Here is a 23043-nt window from a genome sequence, read left to right as displayed (position 1 = left end):
CTGACTGAATATACAAAGTCACCAGAAGACTCACAGTTCTTGTCACATAAATATGTTCGGAGAACAAACTCGTTAAGAATGGATATAACTCAAATTAAGCAGGTAGTTCAGTAGATGCGGTATTGTCCCAAAGTCTGTTCAAGCGTGAGAAAGGGGATAATGTGAAGCCAGGAAGTAACCAACACATCCACCCTAAATCTCGTGACACTAGGAGATGTGACACTCCCCAGCCAGCAAGCATCTGTGGTTTAAATTCGATGGAAGCCAGACCCTTATGAAAGATATGTATTTGATTCCATATGTCCTGGCAATACTTGAAAAAATTGAGCATAAACACCTAGTTTTCCTTGTGGGCGAAGCTCCTATATTGTGTCCTTGGGGCAGGGTTTAATTGACAGCCCCATGCCGAGGCAGAGAAATAGCTTGTGCCATTTTTCACCTCATCAGTTCTTCTTGTCTCACTGCACCGTGGCTCAGGTGGAGGTGCTCTGTGTAGTGCTCTTTGGGACATTACATATCGCAATGTATAAGAACTACAGTGCAAACTCTGGTCCAAGCTTAGCACTATTAGCAAAGTGTTGTCTTTTGTTATTTTTCTATGAAGAAGAACGCAAGTTAAAAGCTCTACACAAATAGTGCAAGCTGCTGTTTTGCCTTTTGTCATTGCTTATCCGCTTCTTTTAATAAACCTATTTCATAGTTTATAGCTTAACCATAGTCTAATAGAGTGTTTATACTTCCCCTCTTTGAAGCCCAGGAGATCACGCGAGGGCTTGTCATATGCAGTGAGTTTGATACTGTAACAAGGCTTTCTGTTCAACCCCTCGGCAGTGCGACAGTACCAGATATTGTAGATGTACTGTCTCATTTAGGTTTACAGGGAGCAAGGGCTTGCTAATGGGAGTTCTCCTTGGCACTGAACATGAGAGAAATATCTGGCCAAAACCACATACACATAAGTGGGTTTGAATAAAGTTGACGATAAACTATTCCTTTGACAAGATCCCTGTTCCTGTTTTTTTTTTTCCTTCAGCAACACGTCTTCTTGTTAATCCTCTACATCCCAAGAAAGAGCAAGTTAGAACAGGGGATGGTGCGGGAAGGACGAAGAGCATGCAATGTTTTGTAGTTATTAGATGCAGTGACATGAACTCTTAATGTAGCTTTTGTGCTTCTAGCCAATTACTTGGATAAAATTATGCAAGTCTTTTATCTTTCTGATTTGTTTTTTTAACATTCTGCTGGTGTGCCATTCTTATCATTATGTTTTACAGTGACCTCATGTTATATGTGGCTATAATTATGATTTTTAAAAAATCTATTGATATTGAGTCAACATAAGAATAAAGTACAGAACGCAACATTTATTTTTGTGCTGAATAAGTGAGAGCAGACTGTTATTGATCACTTGCCGCACAGAATGCTGACACTGCTTCCAGCTAATCAGCCTAACAAATGATGGATGCAGAGCTTATTGCCTCATGGCAATTTCAACTGACTTCCCTCAGAGATTACTTGAGGTTTTTTTTTTTAAATGGGCCTTAATTCTCTGAAAAAGCCGCACATCTCGATTAAATTCCCCCGTAAAGATCTGGCAGGCAACGTGTTTGGGATCCTGTAAAAGCTTCAGATGCAAAAAGGCATCCAGATGAATGACCTGTGTGCAGAAGTGCTCCAACACTAGAGATATATTAATGAAAGCTGCTTACAAATACCACCAAACAGTAGGAGGCCTTGTTTCCCCTCTGAGCTAGAACAAACAACATAGCCATTTCTGAATGCAGAAAATCTTATGAAAAAGTACAGTTTGTAAACTGTAATTCTTCCTTATTTACAAATGATCCTATCTGCTCAGCACATTGATATTCGACTAAAATGCAGTGCAAGTACAACATGATCTGTGACTGATTCAGTCTCTGCTCTTTACAAAAATTCCATCAACTTCTATTGGATCCAATAAAGTGTAAATCTAAAACTGTATGATTTAAAATTTACCATGCAAGATTTACTCGACCAAATCTATAAGAAGTCAGTTTGTTCCTGTGATGATGGTAAAAAGATTTTGTGGAGCGCTTTGCAGAAGAGTGTTTCCAACACGCCTGATGTAAGTGTTTCTTTTCCCGAAAGGGTTTAATGGACATCAATTTGGGCCCCAAATTGCCATCTGGTTTTTGTTGTAATCTGGGTTGGCGGGGGTGGAAATTGAGGCGAGATGTAAGGACATCAGCTGAGGACGTGATTGGGATTAGCTTTATTACAACCCATAGTCAAATAGCCTGATGGCCATAATCATCTATCTTACATATAACAGTAAATTCACCAGCACTGTGCTCAATGGGAATGCGGGTTGGAGATTCATCGCTATGGTGTTGTAGCCCTTTCTCCGACCCATGCTCCCCTCAATATTGCTTCTTGCTGGGAGTACAGGATCAGTGAAATTACCTAGTACATTGAGAACTTGTCATGGTTCCTGGCAAACTGCTACTGCCCAAGGATGTCACAATGGTTCTAAATTGATATTAAGAATAATGGCATTTCCTGAAATTCCTGGATATATGGAATATTGATTGAAGTTAAACCAGCTGAGCTATGTAGAAATGGTTCATGTTCTGAACTTTGCAGTCATGTTTTGAGTGATGCAGATCTGGGTACAGTCTTCTAATTAAACATTGCTACACTTGAGTGAGATGCGTGAGTACTTGGTAAGCTGACGTCAACCGCTCTGCATTTATAAATACCACTTTTATCAGGAGACCCTTGCTGCTAAAATCAAACTTAACCACAACTGGAAAATGCAGACCTTGGTGTCTCTGTAGGTTTGGTTTACAAGTATATTTATAATGTCAGAACCACGGTAAGGCTGACTGCTGATACAGCAAGCCACAATGAACAATAAAAATAAAACTTTCAGTTATTTCTGAATTATTTGAATTCAAGATGTCACAAGAATGTTCTGAAAGTCCCAAATGAACCTTTAATCTTTTTTCAGTCAATGTGCATTGGATTTATTTTTTCCTATTGTTCGGAATAAATCCAACAGCCAAGTTTTGAGCCTATGTTGTTTTTGCACCAGACCTATCTAATGGTGTGTGACTGGACAGCTATGGTTACACTGCCCATTGTGGTGGAGCAAGGCAGAAGAGTTACAGGAACAATCAACTCTTTTCAGCTGTTGGAATGTGATATGACAACTGTATTGCATGTATTGCTGCAAATTTTATGAATAAAGTATATTTTATGAAAGAAAAAGTTGGCCATTGAAAGGCTGCCCACCGAGTTAGTGTTAGGGACACACCCCTCCCGAACTTTTAAAAAACAGGCAAGAAAAATAAGCTTTTAACCAACGGCTACTGGTAAAATTAAAGTGAGACCATTTCTTGGGCCCGGGGAAAACATATTAAGCCAAGATTTTGTGAAATAAAGTAAGGACATGTGGAGATTGTGATGACAAATTGAAGGTACAAACCGACCATTTTGAAAATTTGACTGAAACTCTAGAAGGATAATTAACAAGTTGCCAATCACTTTATTCAACATATTTTTTCATTTTTTACACGTTTATGGTTTGCAAAATATTTTACCTGTTTTTATTTTAGGTTTGTGTGCACAATATTAGGGTCACCACAGTTGAATGTGCATCATTTCACTGGACATCAAAATTCAACTGTAGTCTTTATTGTGATGCTGGAGATTGCGCTGAATAATTGAACTTCTTACCGAGTATAAAAATCTTTTTTTCGAGACGTTCCAAGTAAATCATTACCTATGATTCCCACACACTGGTACACAATGTTTTCATCCTTTCACAGTGACTAACATCTCTTTACTTCATAATGTGTTGCAGTTCTTCACAAGGTTTGTAACTCTTTATAATAACTTATCCTACTTCACAATGACTCATGTCGCTTAATTTCACCATGGCTTTTACCTCTTTATACTGAAATATGTCATGACAATAAGTCAAAATGACTCACCTAGTCACAGTGACTTACACCACTTCAAAGAGACTTTTACATTGAGTTAGAGTTGGGCTACTGCCTCTTGCTCCCGTCACAAGGGTCTTATGCAGCCAGTGGGAAGGTGGCTGAGAAAATCCATGTGTTGAGAGCCAGCAGCATTAGCACTAACGCAATATAAACACAGCCTACATCTCTGCAGTTTACAGCATCTTGCAGTTCTATGTGATGGTTTGCACCTCTTCACAATGACATAGATCTTCACACTGGCTCACAACTCTTTCATGGCTCATATTGGTTACTAGATAAAGTAAGACTCATATTAGCCAGTTTACATAATTCAAAAATTAGCATCAGGATTGTCAACAAGTTTAGGAATAACAGCTGTTTTGATAAATACTCACCACTTATTACATATGCTAATCCAGAAATCTACAGTCTTCCAAAACTGTTGAATTCACAGTAAAATCTGACACGTCTGCATCACAAATAGATCCATATAGCTAGAATTTCTGAAATCTAAATGTATAAAAAAAAATCAGTGCCTCTTTAACAGGGCTCTTCCAGATTTAAAACTCAGTTATTCTGTCGTTGCTCAGTTGAGTAGATCATTTGGGATGATGTGGTTTTTCCAGTATGTTTGCATATTGGAACCCAAGGATAGATTATCATGAGCAGAAATCTAAGAAAAAATCTCAAATGATTCCGTTGCATATTGGTTTAATAGGTTAATCATAATGTGGAGCATTATATCTGGCTTGAGGACTTTTTTTGGAAAGTGATGTCCTCCCACCAGTGAAATATTTACATAATTGATATGACACTTAACTTCCTCTATGGAATTTAGCAAATATTACGGCCATCTGAAATTAACTGAAGATTAGTTCTTGCTTCTGAGTTGCTGCAAGGCCGAGTTGCATTGTAGTGGACCCTGAGAGAGTGCCAAGTGACTGACAAAAATAGCACCAGCCAGAGGAGCAGCTGTTGGAGCATGATTAACTCATTGTCGCAGAGGCATTAAATAATAATGATGATGAATAAATAAATTAACTTCGAATCTGTGTTATTTTCTTAATAAGAAGGGAACACGCGAGAAATGCACGGTAGGTCAGCCAGCAATCGGAAAAGGAAAGATAGGTTAATGTTTTAGATGGGTTCCGACTGTTGAAGATTTCCAGCATTTTCTGTTGTTTCAAATTTCCAGCAATTGCGATTTTTCTCATTATCTTTATGTTCTTAATGTGAGTGCTGAAATTCAATTGAGAATCTATGCTTTGTGCTTCCAGCTTCCTACTGCAGCTTGAACAGTGTCCCGTTGAATGGTGGAGTGCTGAATAAGACAGTTGGCACACTGAGCAGCGTGGTGCAGTTTTACTGCAAATCGGGGTACCGATTGGTCGGTCAGCGTAATGCCACCTGCAGACAGTTTCCAAATGGCTCGTATCAGTGGGACACTGCAGTTCCACTCTGTCAAGGTAAGAATTATTAATGGCCATAATCAACAACGAGATAGTTCACTTCTCTGTGTATTGAAGTGACATTTCCCCTTTACAATTCTGCCTGTGCTAAAGAGATATGCCCTTTTATAATTGGCTCCTATTTGTGTACCACTGACTAATGTTGTCAGTGCTGCTAATTGAATACAGTGTTCTGACATTTTATATCACTTACGGTTGTTTGAGTGATGAGGTGTGCCATGTAAATCACACAGTTTGCTATTTGTTATCCTATTGATTGGGCACAATGATCCAAAGATGCTTTTTCAAATTTCCTTTGAATCTTTTTGCGTGCTGGAGACTAACTTTGCAGCTGTTTATTCTGGGTTTCTATTAATAAGCTGTATCTATACACTGACGCATTAACATATTTTTATCTCCATCTATCTTATTAACAGTTTCCTTTCTGTAAAGATGCAGGAACACAGTTTGCTCCTGTTAATTTGAAGCCCTGTTTTTTGCTCAATAAATTGAATTACCTGATAGACAAATTAAGCAGTTTTAATAAAACAGCACTGTTTTTTTTCCCTCACAATTTCAATTCAAATTAAACAACTTCCAGTGAAAAAGGAATGGACTGGATAGGATTGTAGAAATGTAAGAATGTATGAATGCAGTTTGACCAATCAAATCCTAGAACTTGGGACTGCCAGCCTTCCTTTCAACCAATCAGATCCCAAAACCAAGCACCAAGGTCCCTTTGACCAATCAGATACCTGAACCATGTAAGCATGTAACTGGGCACCAAACGGACGCCAGCTTCGTATTGGTAGTGCGATTTATGATCGCTTATTGTCTTTTTTGCATCCCCTCCTTGCTCATCTCCACTCTCAATGATAAATCCTTAAACCACCTTGGCCCCATGCTCTAGAATATTGTCCCTACCCCGTCTACCATGCCGCTCTCTCCCTTCCTTCAAAACCTACCCCATTGATCATGCTGTGGGTGACCTCCCCTAACTCTGTCCCTTTCTTTGCTATGAAGCAAGTTGGGAATACCTTATATTGAATATTGTGGTTGTCTTATTAGAAAAGCCTACAACGAATTTTTTAAAGAAAGTTGGGGAATAAATTATAGCATATTTTGTGAAATTTTGTTATCATGAATTGCAAACATAATATAGAAATGAAAATATTTTACACTCTCATGAAGATTAATATTGCTTCCTGCCAGTAGAATTGTTATATTGACGTGTTGTATTTTTAAGAGATGTCGGTGGTAAGCTTTCCATTGCGAAGGTGGCAGTAGCACTACTTCGGTTCAGCTCATATTTGCAGATGGGAACACTGATCCTGATTTTAACTGTACCCACCTGGCAGAAATTGGGCCGGGGGTGGGGGGGCGACGGTTAAAATAATACAAGTCAGTTACCCCCCTCCAACCCCGCTGCCTGCCCCCCCCACCCTCCCCGATATTAATCTGCTCTTTTGAGCAGGCGAGCAGCACACCCGCAGGAAGGCAGCGGAGTCCTGTATTAAATAGGTCCGATGATGTCATCAGGACCTCGTCCGCAAAAAAATCAACCAGAGGCCTGAGCGGGGAGGGGGTGGGAGGAGCAGCGTCGGCTTCCCCGTCAGGCAAAACCCGCCGGGAGCCGAATCCTGGGTCAGAGGGGGCCCAGACGGGAAGTTATAAATTTATTTTTCAGGTTTCCTTGTGGGTCAGGAGGGGCTCCCTTACACCAGGGCTACCCTGCTCCTCCCGATCACAGCCGGGCCCCCTCCACTCCCCCCCGATCGCGGCCAAACCCCCCTCACAAACTGCCGGGGACTGTTCCCACGGGTCCCCGGATGTGGCCTACTGCCGCAAATTCCCACTCCCGCCCGCCAGCCGGGCTGTCAATCTGGCCGGCTGTTGGGCTGGACTGAGCAGCAGATTATTTAAATGAGGACCTGCCGTTAAGATCGGCAGGGCCTCTATGTCATAGGAACATAGGAACAGGAGTAGGCCATTCAGCCCCTCGTGCCTGCTCCGCCATTTGATAAGATCATGGCTGATCTGTGATCTAACTCCATATACCTGCCTTTGGCCCATATCCCTTAATACCTTTGGTTGCCAAAAAGCTATCTATCTCAAATTTAAATTTAGCAATTGAGCTCGCGTCAATTGCCGTTTGCGGAAGAGAGTTCCAAACTTCTACCACCCTTTGTGTGTAGAAATGTTTTCTAATCTCGTTCCTGAAAGGTCTGGCTCTAATTTTTAGACTGTGCCCCCTACTCCTAGAATCCAGCTTTGTCGGGTTATCCCCGCGCTGCCACACTCCCCCGCACCCACCCCGCGCTCTCCCCTACCCGCCCCACCTCCCCATTAATATCGGGGCCGCACCGTCTAGTCTCTTGCCTCACATTTATTGTGTGCGGTAACCATGTGGCACCACAAGTCACCATGTGGTTCTTTCATCTGGCTTCAAATCTGGCTGAGATTGAGGGACAATAGCATCCTTTCTCTGCTACCTGTAAGGGCCCAAACCCAATTTCTCAACTGGTTTTGCAGTTACATTCTCAACCATTTGTTACACATATAAAGAGAGTATTGCTGTCATCTCATATGAGTGGGGAACTCGTGAGACAACAAATCCACACCATGATCGCTGCACCTTCACCATCACCATCAGTTCTGTTCCTCCTGTCAACCGCGCTATCGTCCACATGCTCAGCAGAGAAGTGCCTTTTTTCACTGTTTATCATTTTTCCCCCACAGCGACTCAGTGTCGAAATAGCCCTGTAATGACCTTCATCAAAGTTTTGTTTTACTCTTCAGAAAGTTTTATTAAGTTTTACTTTTGATTGGACATCAATGCCAAGTTCTTCGGTCACAGAAGCCCAGCTCAGGTGAATTGGTTCCAATTGACTCAAACTCTGCTTTTAGCCGATGTCAGCTCCTGGTGTTAAAACTTTGTATTGAATGTGGCAAAAACATCCCCCAGTGAATGATATTGAAGAAACCTGCTTACTCTGTCCTTCACACTGTCAATTTTAGAAATGTGAAGCCTACTCCAAATTTGGCAAAAGGATTCAACACAACTCATAGAATCACCCAGCACAGAAGGAGGCCAATCAACTGATTGTGTTGGATCTTTGAACGAGCTATCCAATTAGTCCCACCGCCCCCACCCCCCTCTCTTTCCCCATAGCCCTCCAATTTTTTCCCTTTCAAGTATTTATCCAATTCCCTTTTGAAAGTTACTATTGAATCTACTTCCACCACCCTTTCAGGCACTGCATTCCAGATTATAATAACTCACTTCAACAAAAAAAAATTCTCCCCATCTCCCCTCTGGATCTCTTGCCAATTATCATAAACCTGTGCCCTCTGGTTACCGGCCGTCCTGCTAGTGGAAATGGTTTCTCCCTATTTATCAAAACCTTTCATAATTTTGAACATCTCTATTAAATCTCCCCTGAACCTTCTCTGCTCTAAGGAGAACTGTATTACTCTCTGGGAGGCTCCCCTCGCTATTGAAATGTCACCTTAGTTCTTCCAGATTAAGAAAGGCTTTGGATTCTGTTCCCCTGAGAAGAACACCTCATGTGCTGATTAGCTAGGGAACCAAGTGTAGGCAATTCTGAGAGATGTTCAAGTAATGAAGCACTGAATGAGTAGCTCTCCACGATATCTGTTGTGACCAAGTAGGAAATATCAGGGTAATTCGGAGCTCATGCAGCTTCCTTCTGAAGTAACCAGAAGCCTGCAGAGCTTTCGGGTTCAGCAATCGGTGCAGTGCTGCCTTACACAAGATCCCAGTGAGTGACTTTGACGATGATTTCTGTGCAGCCTCTCACATCATCTGACACCATCTCCTTGAGCTTGATGTCAGTTTTGGCCCAGGTTGTTATGGTCAGTGATGTGTAACGAGGAGACTGCTGAACCCTCCCATTTTGTCAAAGAAAGGACAAGACATTGATAAAGGGAACCCTCACGCCAATAGGTTTCCTGAAGGACTCCTTCAGTCGATGGTCTTCAGCTATTCAGAGCAGCTTTGTAGAGCCTTTCATTATTCGTATGGCAGGAAATACCTTAAATGCTTTGCATAATTTTCATTAATGTGCTGCCATTCTCAGGAATGTTTTTCAATGGAATTTATATGATTGCACCATGGTGCTTGTTCACAAAGGAAACAAATGAGTTGTCCCTTGTGTCTCCTCTGGCTGAAGTACTTACCTGTAGAGCACAGCTCCCAGCACTGCCACCGCCACCAGAAACCAGAGTTGTATTGTCATCATGTGAAACAGTACATCAGTGGACGTGGTTAACTCCTCTGAAGCCAGTGGATATTTCTTTGAGCTCCAGATGGCATATTCCATTGCAACAGAGCAACCTCTGTTTATCCAGCCTCCAGCTGAGGCCCTAGGAACCTTTCATTATCAAACCAGGTGTGGAAAATCTCCTACAAGAGTCGACTTGGCTCAGTGGTAGCGCTCCAGCCTCTGAGCGAGGAGGTTGTGGGTTTAAACCCCACTCCAGGACGCGAGCAGATAACATAGGCTGCCATTTCAGTATAATACTGAGGGAGCACTGCATTGGCAGTAGTGACATACTTTAGATGAGACGTTAAGCCAAGGCCTCACCTGCCTGCTCGGATGGACGTAAAAGGTCACTTAGCACTATTGGAAGAAGAGCAAGGGAGATCACCAAGTGTATTTGCCAACATTCCTCCCTAAACCAACACCATTGAAACAGATTAACTGGTCATTCTTCTCCCGCAGGGATCTGTCTTGGGGCCTCAATTATTCCCAATATTTATTAACGACTTAGATGAAGGCATAGAAAGTCTCAGATCTAAGTTTGCCGATGACACAAAGATTGGTGGCATTGTAAGCAGTGTAGATGGAAACATAAAATCACAAAGCGATATTGATAGATTAGGTGAATGGGCAAAACTGTGGCAAATGGAATTCAATGTAGACAAATGTGAGGTCATCCACTTTGGATCAAAAAAGGATAGAACAGGGTACTTTCTAAATGGTAAAAAGTTAAAAACAGTGGATGTCCAAAGGGACTTAAGGGTTCAGGTACATAGATCATTGAAGTGTCATGAACAGGTGCAGAAAATAATCAAGAAGGCAAATGGAATGCTGGCCTTTATATCTAGAGGACTAGAGTACAAGGGGGCAGAAGTTATGCTCCAGCTATACAAAACCCTGGTTAGACCGCACCTGGAGTACTGTGAGCAGTTCTGGGCACCGCACCTTCGGAAGGACATATTGGCCTTGGAGGGAGTGCAGCGTAGATTTGCTAGAATGATACCCGGACTTCAAGGGTTAAGTTACGAGGAGAGATTACACAAATTGGGGTTGTGTTCTCTGGAGTTTCGAAGGCTAAGGGGTGATCTGATCGAAGTTTATAAGATATTAAGGGGAACAGATAGGGTGGATAGAGAGAAACTATTTCCACTGGTTGGGGATTCTAGGAGTAGGGGGCACAGTCTAAAAATTAAAGCCAGACCTTTCAGGAGTGAGATTAGAAAACATTTCTACACACAAAGGGTGGTAGAAGTTTGGAACTGTCTTCCGCAAATGGCAATTGATACTAGCTCAATTGCTAAATTTAAATCTGAGATAGATAGCTTCTTGGCAACCAAAGGTATTAAGGGATATGGGCCAAAGGCAGGTATATGGAGTTAGATCACAGATCAGCCATGATCTTATCAAATGGCGGAGCAGGCACGAGGGGCTGAAAGGCCTACTCCTGTTCCTATGTTCTCATTTACTGTTTGTGGGCTCTTCCTGTGTGTATATTTGGCTGCCACATTTTCCTACAAAATATAACAACAGTGACTGCACTTCAAATGTAATTATTTAGTTCTAAGCACTTTCGGACATCGTGAGGACATTAAACCAATTATATAAATTGGCTTTCTTTCTTTTTCACAAAGCAAAATTCCCATTTACCTTGAAAGAGAATTTAAACATTTTGATTTCTTGGAAAATAAGTTGTATGCTGAGGGAACTCAGGTCAATGGTATCATCGCAAGCTATTTAAATTATTTTGGCTGCCAGTCATAGCTACCCACTGGTACAGTGCAAAGGGGGAAGGGACTCTTTAGTAAACAGGTTGAAGATGCATTAAACGGTTTTACAAACCACCAACAGAGCTCGAGAGCCAGCCCAAGGATCAAAATCCAACTCAACACATCCCACTACCTGACCGAAGGCACAACCGACAGAGCAAGGACGAGACTCGATGAGGTTTAATCCTGGGGGGCTGCAGTTGTGAGAAGAGTGGACAGCGAGGAGTCAGAACAAAAAGTCCCCTACCTGTCCTCATCAAACTCACTGCCCACCCCCGCCACCTCCCCGCCCCCCCCCCCCCAATACTGGCAGATCGTCGAAGGCTAGAAATTCAGATCAGCGAAGTTCACATGCGAACACTTAGGCCCCAGTATTTACAGGGAAGCGGGGCGGGGAGGGGGGACGCATGTTTGCAGGGTGGGCGGGGAAACCCAGAAATGCCGGCAACGCGGATATCCTGCCGAATTTAACGGCAGGACCTCGTTAGCATTTTTTAATTCCTTTTCCTGCCCGGCAGCCGGCCAGATTGACAGGCTGGGGAAGCTTGGGGACGGTCACCGGGTTGCTGTGGGGGGGGTGGGGGGGGGGGGGAGGGGCCGAACCGGCAATCGGGAGGGGTGACCGGGAGGGACCACGAGTTTGGAGGGAAAGGGTTGTCCGATTGCGGCAGAAGGTTTGTTTGGGAGGCCGGCGGGAAGCACTCGTGCTCCTTCTGGCCTATCATCAGTGCTCTAAAAGTATTTAACTGCTGGATCCGGCTGCTCCCACCTCTCTTTAGCTACCGGGTTTCCCGATCCCTCGGAAACCTGGCCAGCAGCCGTGGAATTTAAACCGTTGCCAAAATATCAGAATCATTTGCACTTTATAATTACAGACCCGCCTCTCCAGAGTGGGTTACTCAGACGCCCCCAAATCAACCTCGCCCCCTTAATGAGCTGTACTACATTTATAGTATGAGCATGTATGTGAACTTCACTGATCTAAATTTCTACTCTGCAGTGTTCATATCCTTAAGGCTGCCCCTGAACCCCAAAACCACAGTAACAATTCACCGTCTTAGCTGATTCATTGGTGATTGTCTGCCCAATTTTATTGCAATAGTCAAGAAACCAGCAAACTTGCTTCATGATGGATCTTACCCAGCAGCATATAACGATCTGTTCCTAATCTAAAACTCTTACAATCAGGTATATATTTCTTTTAAATTGAAGTCACCAAGTGCGATCGTAAAGAGTTTTTTTTAATGTGGCAGCGTACTTGTTTCTTATACTTTCCAGCTCATGGAAGAAAATTTGTGTCATTTTATAGCATTTAAGTAAATGACAGGTTTGGGTTTTTTTTTGTTCTGTGCACTTTTGCTTCAAATAGCAGCAGTAGCTATTTTTGGAAAACCATAAAAGCTAAATTTGTTTTGAAATGTGGATTGAATAAACGACTCCTACTCCCAAATCATCGTGTACAGTGTTCCTATCCTGCCATCTTGTGGCCATTAGAGTAGATGCAGCTCCAAGAAATTGTCCTTTCCTCATCAACAAACTGGCAGAATATTTACTAGAATGGTTCCACTGCATTCATTATAATGCTCTCTAAAACTGGCTCGTTGTAAGGAGTGAACTACATTTCTTTTGCTTCCTATTTTTAGACGTCCCACCCTCATGGCATTTTGTGGTTAACGGGGTGGAAAGTCAACCTGTTTTGCATTCTCTCTTCATGACATTCGATGACTCGGAGGTGGTGGTACCTGGAGGGTCTGGGTTGACTCTCCACTCATTTTCTTTTCCCCCCTCTGGAGAAGTTTTATTTTCGTCTTTCTTTTGGGTGCCTTTCTTGATAGCTGGTCTATGATTTGGAACGCACAACGTCAGGAACCGTGGATTCCACGCCTCCACGCCACAATGTGTGGGTGTATCGGTATGCTGCGTACCCAGTCTGCCGACAACCACATTGCTTTTTGAGTTTAATGTGAGGTTTTCCACTTTCAAAGCTACTTCTCGCTCCTTCCCCATTCCTGAGTCTCTCATAACGTTGGGGAGAGTTATAGAACAAAGAGATCTAGGAGTACAGATTCATAGCTCCTTGAAAGTGGAGTCACAAGTGGATAGGGTGGTGAAGAAGGCATTCAGCATGCTTGGTTTCATTGGTCAGAACATTGAATGCAGGAGTTGGGATGTCTTCTTGAAGTTGTACAGGGCATTGGTGAGGCCACACTTGGAGTACTGTGTACAGTTCTGGTCACCCTATTATAGAAAGGATATTATTAAACTAGAAAGAGTGCAGAAAAGATTTACTAGGATGCTACCGGGACTTGACGGTTTGACTTACAGGGAGAGGTTAGATAGACTGGGACTTTATTCCCTGGAGAGTAGGAGGTTAAGGGGTGATCTTATAGAAGTCTATAAAATAATGAGGGGCATAGATAAGGTCGATAGTCAAAATCTTTTCCCAAAGGTAGGGGAGTCTATAACGAGGGGGCACAGATTTAAGGTGAGAGGGGAGAGATACAAAAGGATCCAGAGGGGCAATTTTTTCACTCAAAGGGTGGTGAGTGTCTGGAACGAGCTGCCAGAGGCAGTAGTAGAGGCGGGTACAATTTTGTCTTTTAAAAAGCATTTGGACAGTTACATGGGGAAGATGGGTATAGAGGGATATGGGCCAAGCGCAGGCAATTGGGACTAGCTTAGTGGTATAAACTGGGCGACATGGACATGTTGGGCCGAAGGGCCTGTTTCCATGTTGTAACTTCTATGATTCTATGATTCTATACCAGGTCCCTTCTCTATCCAGCTAGTCCATCTGCCGCCATACTTCAACCAATGCCACTGGAAGGTCTCCCAAGATAGGCTCAACCTGGTTCCCCCTTTAATTTTCCCTTTCTGCAGAGAAGTGCATGGCTTCACCTGCAATAGGGTGAAATCAGGAACCCAGAACATGAAGGATTGTGAAGTATGAAACCATGTCACTTCGGTGCATTGGTCTGTTCCACATATCAAATGTTGCCTGCTTTTACCATTTTATTTTGTCACCCTTAAGTTGGAAATATCCCTTGTTCCGAATTTTGTGCACAGCAGAAAAATATATTTAAATCTGCATTTGCCAAATGCTTCAATCTTAAATGCTTACATCAGTTCACCCTTCAGTTTTATCTTTTCAAGAGAGAAACATCCCGGGTTAGCTAACCTCTTCTCATAGCTCTGTCCCCATTGTCACCTTCCTTTGCCCTCCCTCCAGCAACTTAATGGCCCAGATTTTGCTGCCAAAATAACTGCGAGTTTAATGGCTCTTGTTGTCATTCATGTGTAAATCGCCCAGCAACACATGGCGAGGTACAGATACCCCATCAATCGCAAATCTCCAAAAGTTGATTTGTGTCGCTCCGCCGTTAACCTCGCAAAAATGGCAACTCTCCCTCAACCTCCACGTAAGTTTCATGAAATTGCTGCATTTGCACGTTAATTGTCAATTAAACTCGCCGCAGAAAGTTAGGGTTGGAACTTAACAACATAAGTACCCTTTCAATGAGGAGATTTGTGTTCGTGCAATGCCAATCAACCTCTTCGGCCCAGAAAGGGAATAATTAAAACTGTGGAGTCTCATTCCTGCAGGTTATAAATTGTTGTTAGAGATTTTTAAAATTTAAAATTTAAAATTATTTTTCTTACTTGTCCTTTCTGTCTTTATTTTTCTCTCTCTTAATCCAATCTTTTTTCCCTCTCTTCATTTCTCTTTCTATACCTGATTTGACTCTAATTCACCCTGTTTCCTTTTCCTTCCTTCCTCTGTTTCTTTCTCAATCCTTAAATCTCGTTGGTAAAGGAGATATACTGTTAGTTCCATCATTCACCAGTTATCAGCTTGCACTTTCAGCAACTTGCAGGGCAAAAATTTTTCGAGCTGAAGGCTGAGGGATAAAGTCTAACGAACAGATGCCCTGCTCCAGCAAATTATAGGCCAATATCTTTTTTTTTAAATGGGGAGACCAAAACTGCATGCAGTACTCCATATGTGCAATAACCAAAGAGATATAATTTTACAATGATTTATTTTGACTTATAAGTTACACCTGTAGCATTGCATCCCAAACTTCTGTGCATTTATCTAGCTGCCTATGAAATCTGTACTAATAGTTTTAGCGATCGATCTTTTTCTCCTGTTGTAATATCACAAGCATATGTCCGTGTAGTACATAATCCATGCTATCCTCTCCTCTGTCAAAGCTCATAACTTTATTTCTCCGTATTAAATTGAATTTGCCACTTCTCTGCCCCCTGACCAGCTTCTCTAGATCCATTTGGATTTACACAAATTGATTATTATTTACCACTGTTCCCAGTTTGGTGTCGTCTGCAAATTTAAGCACATTGGACATGATTCCATCCTCCAAATCTTTTATGAAAATCCTAATGACAGTGGTCCCAGCAATAATTTCTGTGACCCATCACTAACAGCCAGCTACCACCCATGCATCACAGCTTGCTGCTATCAAATCCAGTACAATACAATGCCATACGCCCAAATCTTCTGCAGTAGTTTATTATGTGGGACAGTGTCAAATGCCTTTCTGGAATCCAAGCATACAACATTAAAGCTCCAAGTTTGGTGCAGAAGTTATACACAGTGGTACAATAATCTTCCATGTTTCCATATGGTTGTGGTCAAGGGAAGGACATGAGCAGAGGGGAAGACAGAGGTGGCCCCTTTCTTGACTGAGCTGCCATTGGGTTTGGGTCACCATTCTTCTGGTGTCTGGAGTGGGTGGCAGTGTGCTCCCATCTCCCATAAACCTTTGTTACCCTTTCTGGAGTGGCTGATGGTACATGTTCTACCTGCCTGTAGGAATCATGGAAAAGATCTCTTCTGCGCACTAAGTGTAGCAAAATCATAATTGCGTTCTTTACAAACACACTTACAACTTTGCTGCACATAGCGGACAGGAGACATTTCCCACCCACTTTCTGGGAAACAACCCCACGCAGAAGTGATTTACTGGGTGACTGGACGAGCTGATTCAGCCAGCAGAGAAGAACTCATTTTGATTTGACACCACAGTTAAAGTTTGTGTAATTGCAGCAGATTAGACATCTTGTAGATAGTAAGATTGATTCCATGGAATTTGTCTTCATTTTACTGCAGTCACAACATCATTTATACAACGCTGATCAGCACAGTCGTTACACAAAAGACACCAATGCTTCATGCATTTCATGTAACCTGTTTTTGCTAAAATCCAATTTCTTTGCGGAATGAATAAACACATGAATGTCAAGCTGTGGACAAATTTAACTTTAATTAAAAAGATACATTTCTAAATTAAAGAATATAGTTGCGCTGAATTTTTACTGGCACAGAGGAAATCCTGAAGTTGGGTCGTGGTTAAAAAAAAATGATGTTTTGAATTCTCCCAAAGCTGTTCCTTTACGGACCTGTAAAGAATCAATGTCTCCAAACTGAGAAAATTATGTTTTTGACAAGACATCAAGGAATTTTCAGAAAAATATTGGAAGAAGAAGCAGCTGCATGCACATTGAATTTAGGGATACTCATTCGAGAAACAGGGAGAATATAACAGTCGCCTGACTCAGAAATTGCTGGAAAAATAACAGTGAATTCGCGGCGCCCACCATCATTAGTTCGCAAAAAATCCAGCAATTTGTGGTGAAAAAGAGATACACCATGAGTTACGATTCTCCGCAAAGTGCTGGATGATTTTCCCTGCTCTGCTGTTAGCATCGACAAAACTGAAGAAATCGCAACCTCACCGTGAGCCTCAGTCAATTGCGTGTCACGAAATTGCAGGATTTGCGAGTGAATCTCCTCACAGCCATTTAGGGCTGGTAATTCATGTCTTAATGATGTGATTTATGGTCCTGACATAACACTCAACCACGGAGGCCCTGAAAGGGAAGAAGTGAAACTCTAGAGTCTCACTCCAGCAGCTGGTGAATTGTTCCTTGCAGTATTTTAAACTTTTTGTTTATCTGCCTTGGCGGTATCTTTGTGCCAGTCTTGCCATCCACACTCCTGTTAGTGTCGGAAGGCAATCATTTGCAGGATGCAAGGCTGTTTTGACACTCAGAAATGCAAATTAGACAGATTTCTTTCAAAAGATAATTTTGGGGGATACAGCATATGAGTAGGAATGTTTGTACGTTTTGCTTGCCTATCCTGCCATTCCCTCATTATTAACTTCTCAAAGACCAATACAACAATTCCCAAACATAACTGGGTTATAATCTCTTCTTCTTCTGCTTTTCAATTCTTTTCTTACTTTTCAATTCTGTCTCTTTTCTCTCTCTCGCTCTCCCTGAATCCACTCTCTTTCCCTCTATTTCGCTTTCTGTGTCTAATTTGACTTTAATTCACCCTATTTCCTTCTCTGTCATTCGCTCTGTTTCTTTCTCCATCCTTAAACCCTAAGATAGACCATTGGGCACGATGTTTATGAGGTCCCAGATACGATGTTGACATCGCTGCGCCGTTAGCAACTCGCTTTTCCAGTAATTTGCGGCGCAAATACAGTGCAATCTGAAGGGGAAAAGTCCAATTGACATTGCTTGCCACGAGATGCGCCACTCTAGCAATTTCTGGGCCAATGTCTACTGTAACATCGCCCGTCTCCGTCCCTGCCTCAGCCCTTCCACTGCTGAAATCCTCATCCATGCCTTTGTCACCTCCAGACTCGACTACTCCAATGCTCACCTGGCCAGCCTCCCATCCCCTGCCCTTTGTAAACTTGAGCCCATCCAAAATTCTGCTGCCCATATCCTATCCCGCACCAAGTCCTGCTCACCCCTCACCACTTTCCTTGCTGATCTATATTGGCTTTCAGTCCCCCAACATCTCCAATATAAAATTCCCCTCATCATATTTAAAGTTCTTCATGGCCTTGCCCCTCCCTATCTCTGTAACCTCCTCCAGCCCAACAAACCCCTCCCAGAACTCTGTAACCTTCCAACTATGGCATGATTTCGATTGCAAAATGAATACACTGGGAATATCAGATTTATAGCAAAGGAGAGGGCTTTCTACTTACATCTGAAGTGAGAGGCATCACCTTGTATTTGAGCAGGATAGTTCATTGGCAGGAGAAAGAACATATATACTTTATAAATTAATGATGTGGAGATGCCGGTGATGGACTGGGGTGGACAAATGTAAGGAATCTTACAACACCAGGTTATAGTCCAACTGTTTTATTTGAAAATCACAAGCTTTCGGAGGCTTCCTCCTTCGAAGGAGGTAAACTCAGAAAGCTTGTGATTTTCAAATAAAACTGTTGGACTATAACCTAGTGTTGTAAGATTCCTTACATTTGTAAATTAATAAAAGACAAATTGAGAAAATTGTGAATTTGTGCCCTGGCTTCACATGAAGTACAACATTTCTTTCATAATTTTTCTTTACATTTGCCATGATAAATTTAATGTTTGTTTTCTGTTACTGTTTTATTTTAATTTTGTTTTAGATATGTTTATATTTGTCTCCTATACGTCCAAGAAGGGATAAATAGTTGAAGAGCAATGGGAAGAGCAGGGCAGTGGGAACAATGTAGCATGGAGTCAATACAGACACAATGGGGGTCATTTTAACTTTTATCACCGGGTGAAAAGCCAGTGATAATGAATTGGCCGCCCATTTTACACTTCACCTGATTTTCATTTCAGGCAAGATGTAATTAAACAGACGAATCAGTTTAACCTCGGTGGTGGGGAAACTTTTAGAAACAATAATCTGGGACAAAGTTAATAGTCACTTGGACAAGTGTGAATTAATTAAGGAAAGCCAGCATGGATTTGTTAACGGCAAATGGTGTTTAACTAACTTGATTGAGTTTTTTGATGAGGTAACAGAGAGGGTTGATGAGGGCAATGCGGTTGATGTGTATATGGACTTTCAAAAGGCGTTTGATAAAGTGCCACGTAATAGGCTTGTCAGCAAAGTTGAAGCCCATGGAATAAAGGGGGCAGTGGCAGCAAGGATACAAAATTGGCTAAGTGACAGGAAACAGAGAGTAGTGGTGAACGGTTGTTTTTCGGACTGGAGGAAGGTGTACAGTGGTGTTCCCGAGGGGTCACTACTGGGACCACTGCTTTTCCTGATATATATTAATGACTTGGACTTGGGTGTACAGGGCACAATTTCAAAATTTGCAGATAACACAAAACTTGGAAGTGTAGTGAACAGTGAGGAGGATAGTGATAGACTTCAAGAGAACATAGACAGGCTGGTGGAATGGTTGGACACGTGGCAGATGAAAATTAATGCAGAGAAGTGCGAAGTGATACATTTTGGTAGGAAGAACGAGAAGAGGCAATATAAACTAAAGGGTACAATTCTAAAAGGGGTGCAGGAACAGAGAGACCTGGGTGTATATGTGCACAAATTGTTGAAGGTGGCAGGGCAGGTTCAGAAAGTAGTTAAAAAAGCATACGGGATCCTGGGCTTTATAAATAGAGGCATAGAGTACAAAAGCAAGGAAGTTATGATGAACCTTTATGAAAGACTGGCTCAGCCACAACTGGAGTATTGTGTCCAGTTCTGGGCACTGCACTTTAGGAAAGATGTGAAGGCCTTTGAGAGGGTGCAGAAGAGATTTACTTGAATGGTTCCAGGGATGAAGGACTTCAGTTACATGAATAGACTGGAGAAGCTGGGGTTGTTCCCCTAAAAGCAGAAAAGGTTGTGAGGAGATTTGATGGAGGTATTCAATATCATTAAGGGTCTAGACAGAGTAGATAGAGAGAAACTGTTCACATTGGCAGAAGGGTCAAGAACCAGAGGACATAGATTTAAGATGATTGGCAATGGAACCAAAGGCGACATGAGAAAAAACGTCTTTACACAGTGAGTGGGTGGGATCTGGAATGCACTGCCCGAGGGGGTGGTGGAGGCAGATTCAATCATGGCCTTCAAAAGGGGACTGGATAAGTACTTGAAGGGAAAAAATTTGCAGGGCTACGGGGAAAGGGCGGGGGGAGTGGGACTAGTGGATTGCTCTTGCAGAGAGCCGGCACGGACTCGACGGGCCGACTGGCCTCCTTCCTTGCTGTAACCGTTCTATGATTCTAAAATGGGCTTCCGATTCATTATCACCTTTTTTTTTTAACCTGGCAATAAAAGTTTGAATGATCCCGATATGCTGAATGGCCTCCTTTTGTGCTGCAAACCTATGTGGTGCAAGTCCAGGAGTATTCTGCCTTCCAAGCTCCCCTGTTATTTTGCTGCTTTCTCAGGACCTGCTCAGACCATTCTCATCCTCCTCTTTCCCCCAACACCAAGCCTGTAATTTCCAACTTTCAAATCAGGAATCCAATTCACCTGTTAAACTTTCGTTTCTCTTTCTGTCGTTTATTTTTGGGTGGCTTTCAGTCTCTGGATAGAAGAGCAAAAAAAAAGGAACTGGGAGAAGCCGAGCAAGAGAGTAAGAAAATACACAATTGGAAATAAAAAATAATTAACTAATCTGAATGAATAGTTGGCATTTTATTTGACAATAGGATGGCGAGGTTCAAAAATATCAATCATTTGCGCTGCTGCGTATTATTTGCATTTCTGTGAGGCACGTTTTGCACAGATTCACAAGGGAAGCTGCCACTTTTTTAACTCCGACTGAGTAGATAGAAGTTAGCGATTTAGTTGTTATTTGTAGAAACTATACAGAAAGCACCAAAACCTCAGCCAAATGTAATCCTTCTCCTTCCTGCTTTTCCAAATGAAAAAATAACTCAGGGGAGGTGGCAGTAAAACAGACATGGCATTATCTATTAAAGACAAAAGCCTTGTAGAATTTATACTTAGGTGATATCGATGTGAAAAATGTGGGCACTAAACCGAAAGAACTGAGCAGGTTTAATTCAGAATGGCCAAGTTTTCTGGCCATTTAAAGATTATATGCAACAGATATGGGCTACCTCAAACTGTGAGCCTTATGTGGGCTGAGAGAAGCTAGGCCCTCAAGGAACAGGAACAACGATACTTTTGCTTGGTTCAAGATAGAATGGGCAACTCGAGGATCCACTCGACTTTCCCCTTTGGGACCCGGGTTCAAATCCAGTCCAGACTAATCGGATAAAAGTTGTCCTCTCAGTCTGTTGGCTGTATGGATTTTATATGAAATTAGTTTCAGCAGTATCCCAGTCCCCAGTGGGTATGGACAGCTGGTATGGGAAATGGAAACTGTCACATTGCTAAAGTAATGGATGTTGTTCTGAGGTTAGGGGGGTTAGGCACAGTGAAAGGAGCTTTGCTATGCGTCTGACTGTGCTACACCCTGACCGGGGAATCCTCAATACTGAGACTGGGTTCCTGCAATGGAAAGTGTTTCATTGCTCAGCACTAACATCTGTCAACTTGATGAGCACAAAATTCACCAAGAAGGTGTAGAGAGAGATTGTAGACAGTGGATTTTAAATTTGGTAGTTAGTTTCACTATAGTCTTGCTGTGCTCTGTTAAGAGCAATAACAGGGACTTTTAATGTTTGTTTCTCACTTCAGGGGACATTGGACTTCAGCCAGCTTAAAGATGAAGGGGGTATCAGTTAAATTGTATTCCATCGTGAGCTAACCATATAAATTCCTCCGGCTGATACTACATTCTAATTAAAGCTGTCCCCCTGTTTCAATATTTTGGTGTCAAACCGCAATGAATTTTACACAGATACCACCTCTTACATTTTTTTAACTATTCGTTCTCAACTTTGACAACCCCACTGTGTGCTGCTTGGCAAATTAACATCAGATTTAATCACTGTCCAAGCTCATCTGAACTGCTTCCTGGTATTTCAGCACTGTTCAAACTATTTTACAGCTTTCAAAACGTTGGCATCTTTTAAACACAGCATTATTTTTGAAACAGTATAATCTTGAACCCTGAATGCACTGTGAAATTGTGTTCTGGAAGCTGCAGCTGTGTAATGGCCACAGAAGTGCTTTTTATACATTCTATTACCGAATGTGATAAGGGCCATTCAAACAGCAGTTACAATACCACTTTCATGTCAATGTGAAGTGTTTTTAGGTGATTTTCCACGCCAAGCTGCCAATATAACTTGTAGTTCAGGTCCCCGGCTGACTCCCAGACACACTAAAGCCAAGCAGTGTGAAGCCCTCGGCAGGAAGTCATCGTACAGCAATTGGGCTTCGCGCCAATGAGTGCGGTATGACTCCAGTCCAACTGAGTTTAAGGATTGCTCAGGTGGTCTGCTGAATCTCCTGGTCTCTTTATAAATGTCCCATTGAATCTTTGTAATAATTGAAGCAGCCTGCTCACTCCCATTATTAAAGAATAGCAGCCAGGGGAAGTAGAGCTCTGTGTATGCTTTTTCACAGAGCTGTGTCCCGCAGGGCAGGCAGAGACCGAGACACAACCAGGTGCAGCCTGCAGTGTCACACAGGGCTTGCAGATGTGCTCACCCTGCAGCTACATATCTCAGTCCGGTAGTGTAGTATAACAACACCATTGTGAAATTTGCTTAAAAGGGCAATACCTGCATCAAAAAAATAGTTTGGCAAACATTGTTTGCTTGCTTAAAAATACCCAACATAATGATCTAAAATCTGCTGAAAACCATGGCAATGTCCTTT

General features: G+C 42.3%; 1 protein-coding gene across 1 annotated transcript in view; it reads left to right on the top strand.

The window, feature by feature from the left end:
* LOC137321575 (CUB and sushi domain-containing protein 1-like) overlaps positions 1–23043 on the top strand; it is a 2214006-nt gene that overhangs the window by 2031019 nt on the left and 159944 nt on the right. The window contains exon 49 of the mRNA XM_067984007.1: positions 5243–5431. Within this exon, the coding sequence (XP_067840108.1) occupies positions 5243–5431 (189 nt within the window). The remainder of the gene's footprint in view (positions 1–5242; positions 5432–23043) is intronic.

This window comes from Heptranchias perlo, chromosome 5, assembly GCF_035084215.1.
Source record: "Heptranchias perlo isolate sHepPer1 chromosome 5, sHepPer1.hap1, whole genome shotgun sequence".
Lineage (NCBI taxonomy): Eukaryota > Metazoa > Chordata > Chondrichthyes > Hexanchiformes > Hexanchidae > Heptranchias > Heptranchias perlo.
This window is presented reverse-complemented; position numbering and strand designations above follow the sequence as displayed.